Here is a 15,211-nt window from a genome sequence, read left to right on the forward strand (position 1 = left end):
GAAAAGGGATAAAAAAAAAAAGTCACATATTTATTTCCTCTGTTACAGAATCCGTGCGTCAAGGCGCCGCTTTGTGTTTTGACTTCGGTCCGTGACTCGTTATCTGACTGTCAAAGTCCTCCTCAGTGATCTGACCTTTCTTTAGTTTCTTGAGGAGACGAGTGTCGCTTAGCAGCTCGTTCATGTCTTCATCGTCCACATCAGAGCCCTGGAGACACAGACAAGTCGTTAGAGACTCTTACAATCTGCTCGTCTTGTTTCATCTTTAAACGTGGACATACCTCGTTGTGCTTCCTCTTGGCCGCCACCTTCTTCCTGCGATCCTTCTTGGTCTTCTGTTTGGACCAGGCCTTGTTCTTTGCAAAGTTCCTTTTAGGAAACGGCGTCTTCACTCTGTCTTTTTGTTCGGCCAGCATCTTCCGTCTCTGCTTCTCCCTGTTCTTCTCTTTGTAGCGGATGGTGTCCGTGTCCACCTCCGCCTCCTTGAAGTCGGGAAACGTCTTTCCTTTCAGTTCGGGCATCCTCGGGAGGCGAAGGAGCGCGAAGCCGCGGGCCAGGGCGGCGAAGTCCAGATCTAGAGAAAGAAAAGACGTCAAACGAATTTAAAAGGTACGAACAAACCAAACTGACGTCAACGAAGGACGACCGGGTCTGGATCAAGAAGCTGCACTTGAACTCACCACAAAGATTACAACCAATGACCAGAGAGAAGAAATAAATCTATACCAGCAGGTGGCAGTAGACTGGATTCATCATTCAAAAGTGGAAACAGGAAGAGCTAGTGTTAGCTAGGAAGAGCTAGTGTTAGCTAGGAAGAGCAACTATTAGCTGGGAAGATGGGAGGAGCTACTGTTAGCTTGGAAGAGGTACTATTAGCTGGAAGCTAGGAAGAGCTATTGTTAGCTGGGAAGAGCTGGGAGGCTAGGAAGAGCTACTGTTAGCTGGGAAGAGCTACTATTAGCTGGAAGGCTAGGAAGCTAGGAAGAGCTATTGTTAGCTGGGAAGCTGGGAGGAGCAGGTATTGGCTAGGAGGAGCTACCATTAGCTGGGAGGCTAGGAAGGTGGGAGGAGCTAGTATTGGCTAGGAGGAGCTACCATTAGCTGGGAGGCTAGGAAGGTGGGAGGAGCTACTATTAGCTGGAAGGCTAGGAAACTAGGAAGAGCTATTGTTAGCTGGGAAGAGCTGGGAGGCAAGGAAGAGCTACTGTTAGCTGGGAAGAGCTGGGAGGCAAGGAAGAGCTACTGTTAGCTGGGAAGAGCTACTATTAGCTGGAAGGCTAGGAAGCTAGGAAGAGCTATTGTTAGCTGGGAAGCTGGGAGGAGCAGGTATTGGCTAGGAAGAGCTACTATTGCCTGGGAGGCTAGGAAGGTGGGAGGAGCTACCATTAGCTGGGAGGCTAGGAAGAAGCAGGAGGAGCTAGCCTCTCCTGAATGATGCTCATCAGTTGGTCTACAGTTTATTTTCTGGTTCTTTAAGTTGATCATCGTAACGTGAGGTGGATTCAACACGATGAACTGGTTTAAAAGTCATCATCAGTCTGATGTCAACCACAAAAACTACGACCACAGACGTTCACAAAGGTTCGACACCAGCAAGCAGCCGACCTTCAGCTTGGCGTCACGTCCTTTAGTCTTAAACTTAAAATGCCAAACGGTTTCTCTCACCTTTGACCCTGAAGATGAGGCTACACTCGTGTTTGGCGTAGGCCTGGACGTACGAGACGAAGGCCCTCATCCCTCGATCAAACATGGCGCGGTCCTCCAGAGCCAAGGTCTTCACTTTGGGCAGAACGTCCACAACGTCGTTTATCGGCGGCATCTTCTGGAGCGGGCACTGGAGAGGTGATGAAAGACGTGTTTTTAAATTATTTTACATTCAGCTTTCTGCAGGAAACTTCTCATAATTTAGTAAAGACGAGATTTAAATTAAAAAAATAATATTTCAAAGGAAACACATTTTAGTTTTCAGCATCTTAAAGCTGCTAATTTATTCCTCCTTCAGTCGGCCACTGACGGGCCGACCTCTGAACTCACCTTCTGGTTGATGGACAGGAAGTTGACGTACGATTCCTCCATCGGCAGCAGGAAGACCAGCGCGTTGCCGTAGTTACCGATGCGAGCCGTCCGCCCGCACCGATGCACAAACGCACTGAGGGGGAAACGCAAATGTCAAGATCGATCGGCCGCCGCAAATAGTTCTTAAAACTTCCTGTCTGCTAAAAAAAAAACATTATGGCGTCCGTCTGTCTCGGGACTTTTTTTAAAATGTTAGTTTTCTAATTATATCTCAGATTCAGTCGAGTATAGATTCAGTTTCCTCACCTGGCGCTGCTCGGAGGGTCGTACTGCAGCACCCAGTTAACGTCGGGGATGTCAATGCCTCTGGCCATGACGTCTGTGCACACCAAGATCCCACTGCAACGTGACGCCAAGACAAAACATTAGGTACACTAGAGAAAACCCACCTGAATTCAGTTATGTGGATGAGTGAGTTAAGACTTTTGGCAGTATAGTGTATGAGTTTTAAATGTGAAGTGGGTGTACGTGTACGAGTTATGCTACGGTGTAGTTTCACCTTTTCAGGGCCCGAAAGTCGGCGAAGATGCTGTTGCGTTTATGCTTCATCTTGCCGTGGATGCAGCGGACGGTGACCTTCTTCACCAGCGTCTCCAGAGCTCGACCGTAGTACTCCACACACGCACAGGTGCTGCAGACAACCAGTGTCAGTCAAGAGGCTCAGGTCAGCGAACGCACCACACCAACGATAAAACACTTAACGTCTGCCGGTTTAACACACCTGAAGAACACCAGGTGCTTCTGGTGCTTGTGTTGCCGCAGAAACGTCACCAGGTTGTTGAACTTCTCGTCTGTTCTGCAAATCTGAAACGCGAGGAGGTTTGTGTCGTCGTTAGCCTTTTAATTTTAGGCCGACTGGTAGTTTGGGCACGAGAAGACGACAGCACTCACGGTGTAGTAGTTGGAGAGCCGAGAGGGGGTCTTCTGGGGGACGGCGACGGCAGCCAGGCCTTTCTCTTTGACGGTGATCCGGACAGGGTTCCTGAGGCCGGCCCTCACCAGCTTCTCCAGTTCCTGCGTCTGAGTGGCTGAAAACAAGCCTGTACGCCTCTGTTTAGGCAGGTAGCCCAGGATGGTGTTCAGACTGGATAGAAGAACAGTTAGTGGTGAGAATTCTTACTCTGTAGTCAACATGAACGTGTGCTGGGTGTCATTTTAAACTGGAGAAGCTTTCCATTGATACGAAGCGTCACATATCTGGAGCTAAGCTGCTAGCCTCAGCTAACTCACCAAACTTTTGAGTTTCACAATCAGCGTGTCAGGATGTCTTCAAATGTTTCATCAAATCCAAAGAATGATTGACAACAAACACACGTGGTATTGTTTTTTAGCCTGTCCACATGATTCTCCGTCAACTATGCACCACGTGGTGACTTGCCTGACAGAATCTGATCCCAGTGCCTCAATTTCTTACACGGTCTTTGGCGTCTCTCTACTGGGCTACCGGTAGTACTACAGGTGATAAACTAAATCTAATCGTCTTTTTTGGGACGAGACCTTTGCAAAAAGATGTAACATGACTTTGTAACTTGTTTCTTTGAGGAGTGAAATGCGCGAAGAAGAGGAGGAGATACCAATATTTTTATGGATTCTATAATGTGCACAATGGCAGAATATGATGATGTACAGGCTGAATAAAATGTCCAAAGGTTGAATTGTGTGTACACTGCCTCTTGTAGTGGTAATCAGTAGTATTTTGTAGCCAAATTTACTTTTAAGAGGTAAAAACTTTGGTTTTATCCAAATGTCCGAATGGAGAGTCGGCCTGGTTTTGTTTTTACTAGAACTTTTGTAGAATATGTGCTTTGTGGTATTTCTATAAACTCTTGGTCCAGTTCTAGTCAAGTTGTTGCTGAATGAGTCACAAGCCTCTTCTCTTCTAAAGACATCAAACATTCACTGTGATTCCACACCTGGTCTCGAAGCCCATCTCGAGCAGCCTGTCGGCCTCATCCAGAACCAGAACATCCAGACTCTTGACCGAGCTCCCCAGGTCCAGGCCGTCCGACTTCCTCCTGAACATGTCCTCCAGTCGGCCCGGCGTCGCAATCACGATGTTCGCCCTGAAAACACACACAGACGCACAAATAATGACGACCAGGGGACAGAAATGCTTCCACTTTCATTTTAGGGGAAATCACCATAAAAGCTGTAACTGAAATCAACACACACCCGTGCTCCTTGAACTTCTCCACATCCTCTATTGGATTACTACCACCGATCAGTAAGATCTGCCTGCAAAACAAAAAAGAAGGAAAAACACGTCTGATCCTTGGGCACAAATGGAAATGGCGGTTTGATCTACATCCTCCAGCGACTTTCTACTCACGTAAACTGTGGAAACTTCTCTATGAACTGGCCCATCACCTCGCTGATCTGGAGGGCCAGTTCTCTCGTGGGGGTGATCACCAGAGCCCCAACCTGCGCAAAACACGATTAAAGCTTTAACAAGGAAGTCCAAAATCCTGCACACACAAAGCCTTTGTGTTCATGAAATGTTATCTATTAACCATCAGGACGTGAAGATCCTGCCGTGGATACAAATGTTTTCATCCTCACCTGCATCTTCTTTAGTTTCTCTTCTCGCTTCAGGAGCAGCTCTATGATCGGAATGACGAACGCTAGCGTCTTCCCGCTGCCAGTTACCTGCAGGGAAGCGATGGCAGCTCATAAAACTACTCACCATGACTGTGCTCGCCAAAAATAAACCAGAATAGTTCTTTAAGGTAGCTTCCCCAAGATGACTCGTTTCTCCTGAAGAAACTGTCAGACCTTTAAAATTCACACAATTCACTCAAATGATTTATATTATTATAGGTAAATATTCACTAAACGCCTTAAAACTCCTATATCTACCTGTGCTGTACTGTATCTCAAATTATTTGACCTACATTATGTTAAATATTTTCTATATTATTTTTTTTAAATCATGAGTGAGTGATAATGATTTCTATTTTAATTAATGATTTATTAAAATAAAACAAATAGAGTCTGAACACATTTGAATATTATATCATTTTGCTTGATTTTATTTAAGAAAAAAATATGTTTTTAGCATAGAGATTTTCAAATTCCATTATTTATTTAAGAATTTACTGATTTTTCTTTTAATTGTATACTTAATCACGGTTTCGTGTTGTTTTTGTAATACGCAGAGAACAATAAAATGGAGACGATATTAAGGAATAGTCATAAGAAACATTCAGTTGCCGTTCCCAGATTTAAATTTATTTTGAACTACTTATTAGGTTTATATTTCAGTAGTAAAATATTTTCATAAAATGCTGAAAATGTAATTACAGTTTTACATATTTACAAATGTAAAGATAAATAAATAAACATATTCGTATTGTACAATAGGTTATCAATTGTGTTTTAAAAAGGCCTCAAACCTCCTCCACATACCCAGAACCAGACGGAGGACCATGGGAGATAGGGCCTTCTGTGCTGCTGCCCCACGTCTGTGGAATGCCCTCCCTGACACCTTGAGGGCACCACAATCCACTGACTGTTTTAAAAAAGGTCTTAAGACATTTCTTTTTAGCAAAGCTTTTGGTCCCCTTTAGATGTTTTTTTTAAACCTTTTCTTCTTCTTTTTAACCTGTAGCACTTTGAGATCTTTGATGTAAAGTGCTTTATAAATAAAATTTATTATTATTATTATTATTATTATTTCCATGACCCTTTTTGACCCCCGTAAATTTGATACACAAAGTGTATTTTTAGATTACCTTGTTCACTATAAGTAGTTTTGTTTTAAACTAATCCATTTAAAACTATAATATAATAAAAAGTAATAATAATAATAAATAATAAAAAGCAAAATAAAGTTTGTTAAATCTCGTCCTTCACTGGCCTCCATAAATAATCCAGCTCCTGGTGTTTGTGGTGAAACTTACCGCCTCTGCAGCCACGTCCTTGTTGCTCATGAACAGCGGAATACACGCAGACTAGTAGAAGAAAAACGTCAATAAATCACTTCGTGTGTTCACTGGAGACTGATGAGACGCTGCTGCTGTTATTTTGAGTTTTACATTTACCTGTACAGGTGTCATGTGTGTGAACTTCAGCTCGTGGAGCGTCTCTAAAATCCCCTCGTTGAGTTTAACAGGTAAACTGTCCCACGTCCCGTCTGTCGTGTTGTCCATGTTGTGAGATAAACATTAAACAGGAGTTTTAACGTAAAGCTGTTGGCGAGATTTTCGCCACTCCACGCTGCTCTGTTCTCCGGGTGCGCTGGTGTTTACCCGCCGGGTGGGAACTAAAGCTCTAAGGCGTGAATCGTTCCGCATCACCGTGTTAATATTATATTATATTTTATTTCTTTCCCTCATCCTAACAATTACATGTTTTGTGTAATTAAAACTAAAAATAGAAACATAATCATGTAAATTAACGTAGCGAAACCGAAAAGTACTCTTTGTTCATCAAATGTATGGAGGACCTCAAGTGTCATGAAAATAGTAATTAAAGCATTTTGTTAATTGAGGTGTACAATGCAGTAATATCAGTATAAAGTAATTAATTAGTTAATGAATAATGAAGAGAGCTGTTATAAAAGCAAAAACAAAAAAAATAACCTTGGAAAGTAAAGGTAGAGTCCTTTATTTATGATTATAGAATGATGTTGGGCAGAAACCGGAGTACCCGGGGAAAACCCACGTAAACCAGGGGTGAGAAGATGCAAACTCCACACAGAAAGACTGTGAGAATCGAACCCTCTCCACCCCGGGGATTTGGACCGAGGACCTTCTTGCTGTGAGGCACCAGTGCCAAAGTCCATACGTAGCATACGGACAACTGTTGATAAAATATGTAAGAAAAAAAGACATGGAAAGTACAAATACTACTACTGATGTGATAGCATGGGTGTAAGGTAAAGGTTTAGGAAAGGAGAGGTGTCCTGAGATGTCGGTATTACTTGCTGAAACACCTGAAGCAGGCAGAGAAGGGCTTCTTGATCGCTTTGGCCGTGGAAGATAAGAACCCATGGACCACACACTTTTGTGTTTTTGAACTCAGAGGATGAGGTATTTTCTTCATGGCGATAGTTTCCAGTGGGGGTGACTTTACTCTTTGCAGACGAGCCTTCAGAGCCTTGACGAACACCTCATCCAAAGCCTCGTTATTTAACATCAGTGCCGACATGAGCAAACTGGCGGAGCCAAACTTGTCGCAGAGGTCGCCGAACAAACCATAGAGGGTATCTTCTGCATCTAGAGCCTCGGGGTTGATAACAGGGACACCGCTAAGTTTGATTTCTGCGAGTGTCTTCTGTGTAAGACGGTTAACAGCATCTCTAGACTCCACCGGACTCAGTGGTATTTGTATGACTTCAGCAGTGTGTGTTAACAGTTTCCGGAGAAGCTGCTGGATTTCAGCGCCTTCGTGGTTCTCATCTGTGTTTGGTGTCGAGTTACCTTCCATAGGACTGGCCAGTATATTTGACAAGACCTCCTCAATGTCAGTCAGCGCTACAGACACTTGATCGGCGTGATTCGAGGAGTCATTTCTGAACCAGAGGTGAACCTGCTGAAAGAAATTCCTGACCGCATCTTCTGTCATTGCGTAGGAAAGTTCGGGCGATGTGACGGGCTGTACCTCCTCATCACGTTTGACCCCGTATATCGGCGCGTCGGACAGTAGCTGCCCCTCTGGAACTGTGGGAATCTGATAAGTCTTCCCGCTCATTAAGTGATGATAAATGCCTTCTGTGAGCTTTTTTGTGAATTTGCCAATGTCGTTGACGTCAAAGATATTTTCTGGATGCTTGTGGACAGACGCCGTTGTCTGTGGTAGGAATACATCCTTCAGCAGACCGTTGACATCGTCCATGACCGTCTGCATGTCCTGAGGAGACTGCAGATAGCTTGTGTCGCTTATCGAGGTCCTGATTGTGGCAAAAGCCACAGGTGAGGACACGGGAGACTCCGATACAACCCCTGGCAAAGAATCCCACTCATTTGTTGGAGACAATGTCTGTAATGGAAGAGATTTGGGGCTGACAATCACAGGAACCTCTGTCAGCGGCATATTCATCTTGTTCTTGAGCTCCTCTACGATATGTCGCATAAGTTCAGCGGCAAACTCGCGGCATCGGGCCCATTTCTGTTGACCATCCAGAGAGGAGTGTTGAGAAGACGGAGAGTTCAAGGCGAAAAAGTCATTCAGCAAACCCACCAGCAAGCTTGAACTCAAGTGTGGCGTTAGCTGGACGTTACAAGTGGACGCTGGCTTGGGACTGGCGGCGCTCTCGCAGTGAAAACTCTGCAGGGCTGGCGCGATGGCGCGAGTCAGCAGAGCGGTTTTGCACGGCTGCTTGGCGGCACCTGACAAGGATGCGCCGCGCTTTTCGAGGACTGCGGTCACGGCCTCGGTGGCCATAAAAACGAAGCGGTCTGATGTTGATCTTTGTGGCTCGTGAACTGTTTGCACCACAGACTGAGCTTGTGTTAAAGGAATTATTTCCACCGAAGCGGCGGGGGAAAGTGTCTGAGTGTCTTTTTGTAGTTCTGGACTTGTATGTACGACTGATGGCACCTGGTCTGGAGACATGACTTCTGTTGGAGTTACAGGTGAAACTGATGTCTGACTATGACTCTCTGTGGGCAGCACCTCTTGCGGTTCTGGCTCTGTCTGAGTTGCCACCTGAGTTTGGACCTTCTCCAACTTAATCCTGGCATAGTTTTGCCAAGACTCGTGCTCTATCTCAGCGAAGCATCCATTCAGTATCCTGACAGTGCACACCACCATATCATCCAGAGTGCTGGTGTACGATATGGTGCTGCTAATGAAAAAAGCTGGCATGTGCAACGGTGAAACGGGGGCTTTAAGAGCTACCGAAAGGACAAAATTCACCTTCAGCACCACCTCTTTGGTTACCAGCTGTGTCAGGTTGACTGAATACGCACAGGGCTGCCGTTCAACCTGTAAAACCTCGACGAAACTCTGCGCGAGCGAATCCCCCAAGCAGGCGTGAATGCGTTCCTCTGAAACGCCGAATGAGTCGGCCGACAGAGAATCGTCCGAGTGGCTCCTGGCGATGTGCCGATACATCGCCGGCTTCACAGCGTTGAGGATGGCTTCGGAGACGGACTGGACGATTTTCATGCACATGTCTGCCAGGACCGTCCTGGTTGCGGAGTCCAGCTCTCCGACCGCGATCATCCTCCACTGTCCCGGGCTCAGCTTTTCAAGGGACGTGCTGACCAGTGGACGGATGGTCGTTGAGGTAATGAGCGGGAATTCGCAGGTCATCTCGGATGATAATTGAAGCATTGCGACGTGAATGAGATGATGAGATGAAAAGTAAAATCGCGTGTAAAGTGTATTAAATACTCTCTGTGTATAACGGAAGGAAGGCGGTGTTCAGTTTCTGTAAAAGACCTCTTACCGTGTGGGACTGGATGCGCTTTTCTGTTCAGCTGTTAATATTCTGTTATATATATTATATATCAGGATGTCATCTGACTTCAAAGGCTTGCGTTCCAGAATGTTCCTTTGATGTCAATCCGTTGCCGCCGAAACGCCGGCCACTCAGAATTCTAGAATTCTTTTTTCATTTTTCCTTTTTTTCCCTTTTTTTTCTTTTTTTTCTTTTTTTCTTTCAGACCCTTCAACCACCCAGACATCCTCAGTCAACACACTACATATATTTTCTTTTTCTTTTTAACTCTTTCTGTTATAGTTTGGATATTTCCTTTATTTTATATTTATCTTGATTTTTTTTTTTATCCAACAGTAAATTGACTTGGTCATAGACGACACAACTTGGTTCCACATCCCGTCACAAATTTCAATAAATCTTTTTATTAAAAGGTTTATAAGAGATTATTTGTTTTCAAATTTTATCAAGACTGTAGAGTAGATTGACAGCTAACATAACTCGTCAGGGAAATGGTTATTTATTGTTCAGAACATCTGCAAAAGACAATTTCACCGATCAGCCACGACATTATGACCTAATATTGTGTAGGTCTCCCTTGTGGCGACTCATCAGAGAATGGACATGGGCCTTCTGAGGGTGTCCTGTGGTGTCTGGCAACATAATGTTGTTAGTGGGGGGGCCTTTGAGGGGAGGGGCCTCTGTGGATCATCCCACAGATACTTGATCAGTTTCAACACCTTTTGCTGTTCTTCATGTTTTTTTTTAGTTGTTCCTAAAGCGTTTTTGCGGCTGCTGCCACCAAGGAGTGTCATTGCTACAGGGTGGGTGGGGGTGCCTGGTCTGGTCTAGGTGGGTGCTACATGTCTAAGTAACATCCACACGAATGAATGTCAGGTCCAGAAGTTTCCCAGCAGAACATTGAACTGTCACAAGATGGTTTAAATTATTATTCACTTCTCTGGTCAGTGGTTTTAATGTTGTGGCTGATCGGCATGTTGCATGTATGTTTCATCTGGATTTATATATATGAATTAATTTGCTGCTCTCTTCTCTTCTGTCCCACCTCCATCGGCTCCAGGCTCTTAGTTGACGTGGTATAAATCAGCTTTTGTAAGTAAAAGTCCTACATTTAATTTCTTTATCATATGCATTAGTATTAAGGCATAAATTAAAATACACTTAAAAGCATTTATATTCTGTCTCTGTGAAGCTATAGGGTATTTTGTACTTCACAGTCTTCAAAAATACATGTTATTTTACAAACTGAATATCTGTTGATTAAACTATTACCCATCAAATAAATGCAGCTCAGTATTTTGTGTTGTCAAATGATCCAACAACAAGTATAGATGTTAATGAAGTACTGTTCAGTGCTTCAGCAGCTCTTCATGTACATGTACTGAGCTGATTCATCTTTATGATTAGAAGCTCTTCTGGTCTGAAGTATTTCTGGCTCTGACTCATCGTACAGTAAAACAGCAGCTCAGCTCCAGGTATCAACGCAACAAAATGGAACAATTAATATTTAAACCCCCTTCCCCTCAGGTCACGATAAACTTCTCACACTCGTTCAGAAAGACGTGAAAGTAATTGTACAGAATATTGGCTTTATTATGAAACCTGGGGCATTTTCCATGGACAACCATTCTACATTTGTACAGCTGTATTTAGCAGATTTTGTTTTAATCACAAAAAGAAAAAAAAAAAAACAGGAGAGACCTTGTACAGAGCAGCTCACCTGCCCAAGTTCACCAAAGATTTGTTTCTGATACAAAACCGGAGCATATTCGGTCACATGCAACTCTTGTGGAGATGCTGCCGTGTGCTAGGTGTGAAGCTACTGCCTTGGACGTATGTTTTTAAATCGTGTGTGGTGAAAGAAGACGGTAAAAGGAATTCCTCCAAACACTTGCACGTCACTGGATATGCTCCCAGAAAAAAAAAATAAACCAAACTGTTCAAAATCGTATACAATCGTATAATTTAAAACCCCCAACCCCAACAAAATAACTAGAATAGAAGCAACTAAAGCTCACAGCAGTCATTAGGTGTCAGACCCCCACCCGCCCCCCCACCCAGCAAGCCTCAATCAACATGTAACATCCGCATTCGTCTACGTTTTTTTTGCTCTGGAGCTGCACCCCACATAATTCAGTTAAAACCCAGCCCTGCTCCGGCTCCTCCAGATCGTGCGGCCAAATTGTTTTGAAAAATTTAATCAAAGTGTGAACTCTCGGGACCAGAGAAACTACTCGCCTGTTGCCCATTTTCTGAACTAGACGGGGAGTGAGCCGCAACCGCTTCCCAGGAAAAGACGTCCACTGAAGCCCCCAGCGGCACGAAATCAACAGTCGGTGCTACGAGCTGAACCGTTTCCCTTAGAGACCGGCTGCAGATGTTTAGACGCGCTCATCGGGAGTGCAATATGTTGTTGGAGAGCATTAGTACAACGTGCAGATATCACATATCTGCAGAGCATCGTCTGACTTTGACACTGGAAACACGATCCTCTGTATCGCAGACAATAAACTAATGCGTTCTGGTTTGTTTATATCATTTGAAAAGTTTCCATTTAAATCTTAATAAAGGAAACGTTCACCTGTGACCCCACTCATGCCGATCCAGTGCATTTTTTTTTTTTTTTTTTGATCTGACTGCCAGTTACTTCAAATTATGAGACTCAGTCGTCTTCACAGGCAAAACTGTACTAGCAAGTAATTAACTGTAGTTTTAAATTAAACTGGACAAACAAATAAATTTGTTAGACAAATAAGAATTATGAAAACTGACATCTATCGCAGAATCTTTCAGCCATGTCATGGAAACATTTGTTAAGAAAGAACCAAACAGGTAACAGGAAAAAAACAAAACATCTGAGATCCAATCATGTTGTTTTTTTTGTTTTGTTTTTTTAGGGGGGGAAAGGGGGGTTTACTCAAAAACTGCCAGTCTCATTTCCAGAGTGTAAAATAACTGTCTTGGTGTTGGAGGAAACAGTGGAGGACACAGAGGGAATCGTTTAAGTCGCGCTACACCACCCGCCGTACTTCAAAAAATCTCTTCAGGTAGTAAATCTGTCCGAGCGTCATGGCAACCAGGACCAGGGCCTCGAAGAACGACCACAGGACCACTCTGCTGTTTGTGTTGTCGTTGACTGAAAACAGAAGAAGAAGAAGAGACGGTTTGTGAAGATGCTTTACGGCTGCAAACAGCTCGACGAACAAACGTCTCGTTCTTACTTGCTCTGTGTATCCTCTCGCGGACCTCCATGTACTCCTGCTCGTGCTTCACGGCCGTCATAGCCACCGCCAGCTCGTTGATCATCTCCTCCAGCTTGTTTTGGTGAGCTGAAACGGGCCAAGGGGAAATCATGAGCAAGAAAACAAAACAAACCAAAAAAAAATAAATCACGACACGGTGTTTGTTGTGCACAAAAAACCAAACATGCATACAGTCTATGCAGTTCATGCGTAACATCTCCACACTCGTGGCAGGTGATGCCGTCATGTTTTCACTGTGCAGCAGTCAAACCATTCGCACTCGTCTATGCTCGACATTAGTTTATACTACGGAAACAACACTGGTTAGAGGAGACTCTGCAGTGCATCACAAACTCAAATGTCTATTCGCTCTGCCCTGTTCCCTACCATCCCAGCCGTCGGCACCTACAGAAGAAGAAAGTGGCCAAAATACAGTCAGGAGGAAGGAGACTGATAAGACAACAAGATTTAGAAAAAGTAGAATTAAGGAAGAAGCCCGGTTTGTGCTCAACATGATCCGCAAAGGAAATAAAAGCCTCCTCGGCGCTTAACGTACCTTCCGTCTCCATGTCCTGGCCTTTAGGCGCCTCTCCGATATCAATCGTGAACATGACAATCTTGGGTGTCATCGTGGACATCTTGTTGCTGAAGCAGAACTTGTAGGTGCCGTCCATGTGCGCCGCAACGGAGTATTTCCCGCTGGACTCTCGGTCTCCTTTGTAGATCTGCTTACCATCGGGCCCCGTTATCTAACGAAAACAGGAGAAAAGATATCAGGAGGGAATAAGACATCAGAGAGGAGGCTATTAATAAGGAGCTGTGGATTAAAGGTGCGTTTAAAAATAAATAAATGTTCCCTGAATGCCTTGCATGGCTGCAACAAACGCCTCACTTAGAACCAAATCTGAATGTTTGTGCTTGGCAAATAAAGCTAATTAGATTTTTAATAACACAAAACGTACATGCTAGCTTTTAGGAAACATATGGCAGCACCTTCATGAAACACAAACATCTCATTATGAACATTTCATGGTTCATTTTTGTACATTTATAACAAAGAAACTCCCCCACAGACAACTATTTAAAACAACATTAGCTTAGCATAAGTCTACAACACATTAAATATTCAAACACCTCACCGGCTACATAGGTAGCTAGCACAGTTAGCAGCTTATATCCGCTCCACTTCCTGTAGCATTATAAACATAAATATCATACATTTATCACCGGGAAACAACTAAATATTGTTAGTGTTAAGTTTGAATGCAGAAATTAAATCCGACGTGAAGTTAAATGTCAAACACCTGCCACTAGCTGAGCTTGACATTACGCAGAAACAGAAGCTAACGGCTAACGTTAGCACAGGCCTAGTGTAGCCTCAGCGCAGTTGGTGTCAGGAAAGCGCTCATTTCCTCGCGGTTTGTGGCTGTTTTTATTGACGGGAATGACTCTCACCTCGACGTCGATGTCCAGGAAGCCTCCCTCGGCCACCTCAAACATGAGGCCCATCTTGGTGCCGGAGTTGACCCGCTCGTAGAAGCACTCCTCGGCATGGGCGTCTATGCTAACGAAGTAGCCGGACGCAGTGGCAGTGAGGACGGCCAGCAGGACGACCAGCTCCGACAGGGTGAACATGTTCTAAACGTTGTGTGGTAAATGTCCGGGGATTTAAAGAGTCGCCTCGTCTCCGTGTGTCCTGCGGGATGTGGGTTTGTATGAGGGGGACAGTTGCAGGAGAGGAGCCGCTCCAGCCTCGGCTGCTGCTGTGTACCGCTGTCTGACTGCCACGTACGGGCTTATTAGACGGCGAGCTGCGAGGGACAAACGGGAGAGCGTTTCGCGAAGGCTGTAAAAAGTAAAGCTAAAAGACTCAACTGTAGCTCCTGAGACAGAGGAGGAGGCGTACATTGGTAAAGACTGTGGAATTAAATTGTTATTTATTTACATATAAACATTTGATAAAATTACTAAAAATCTATCAAAAGTGTTTTATACCTGGCTCACTTAGCTCGCGGGGTCACATACAGCACAATTTGATCTCAAGTGGGCCGAACCAGGAACATAATAGCATAACAACTCTAACAGCAAATGTTTCTCTATGTTTTAGAGCAAAAAAAGTACAAGAAAATAATGTTTACATTTAATTAACTATCCTTTTACGTATTATTTATGAACAACCTCAAATGTCAGTCTTTGACACCCCTGCTTCTATATACTTTTCGCTCAAAACAATAAGAAACTACAAATAAAATACATATAAAATGCACTGTGTTTATATTGCTTTGAGATGCCATTTGAATGTAGACTTAAGGAACAAGAAGAAGTGTCATTCTTTTTTGGCTTCTCTTTGACTGAGCTTGTTTAACCTGCACATATCTGTGGGCTAAATACTTCATGGCAAAGTTTGTTCATCCCAATTATGTGTCTAAGTTAAAGGTCAAACTGGGTACTATCTGGATCACAATGAAAAGTGAATGTCGTTTCTTCT

At 44.0% G+C, this 15,211-nt stretch overlaps 2 protein-coding genes across 2 annotated transcripts; both read right to left on the reverse strand.

The window, feature by feature from the left end:
* Positions 1-58: 58 nt before the first annotated feature.
* Positions 59-6,304, reverse strand: ddx55 (DEAD (Asp-Glu-Ala-Asp) box polypeptide 55; the record flags this gene model as incomplete). Its single annotated transcript, XM_084572392.1, has 14 exons — positions 6,117-6,304; positions 5,976-6,026; positions 4,636-4,722; positions 4,406-4,497; positions 4,249-4,311; positions 3,990-4,139; positions 2,968-3,160; positions 2,798-2,880; positions 2,576-2,707; positions 2,323-2,415; positions 2,035-2,149; positions 1,666-1,834; positions 282-574; positions 59-208 (listed from the first exon to the last, which is right to left on the reverse strand). The coding sequence occupies exons 1-14, from the start codon at positions 6,222-6,224 to the stop codon at positions 59-61; spliced, it is 1,779 nt and encodes a 592-aa protein (XP_084428518.1). The 5' UTR covers positions 6,225-6,304.
* A 4,749-nt stretch (positions 6,305-11,053) lies between these two features.
* Positions 11,054-14,526, reverse strand: tmed2 (transmembrane p24 trafficking protein 2). The gene is made up of 4 exons (XM_084572845.1): positions 14,179-14,526; positions 13,280-13,472; positions 12,703-12,810; positions 11,054-12,617 (listed from the first exon to the last, which is right to left on the reverse strand). The coding sequence occupies exons 1-4, from the start codon at positions 14,356-14,358 to the stop codon at positions 12,493-12,495; spliced, it is 606 nt and encodes a 201-aa protein (XP_084428971.1). The 5' UTR covers positions 14,359-14,526; the 3' UTR covers positions 11,054-12,492.
* Between the last annotated feature and the right edge of the window lie 685 nt (positions 14,527-15,211).

The sequence above is a fragment of the Chelon labrosus genome, assembly GCF_963514085.1.
Source record: "Chelon labrosus genome assembly, chromosome: 22".
Taxonomy (NCBI): Eukaryota; Metazoa; Chordata; class Actinopteri; order Mugiliformes; family Mugilidae; genus Chelon; species Chelon labrosus.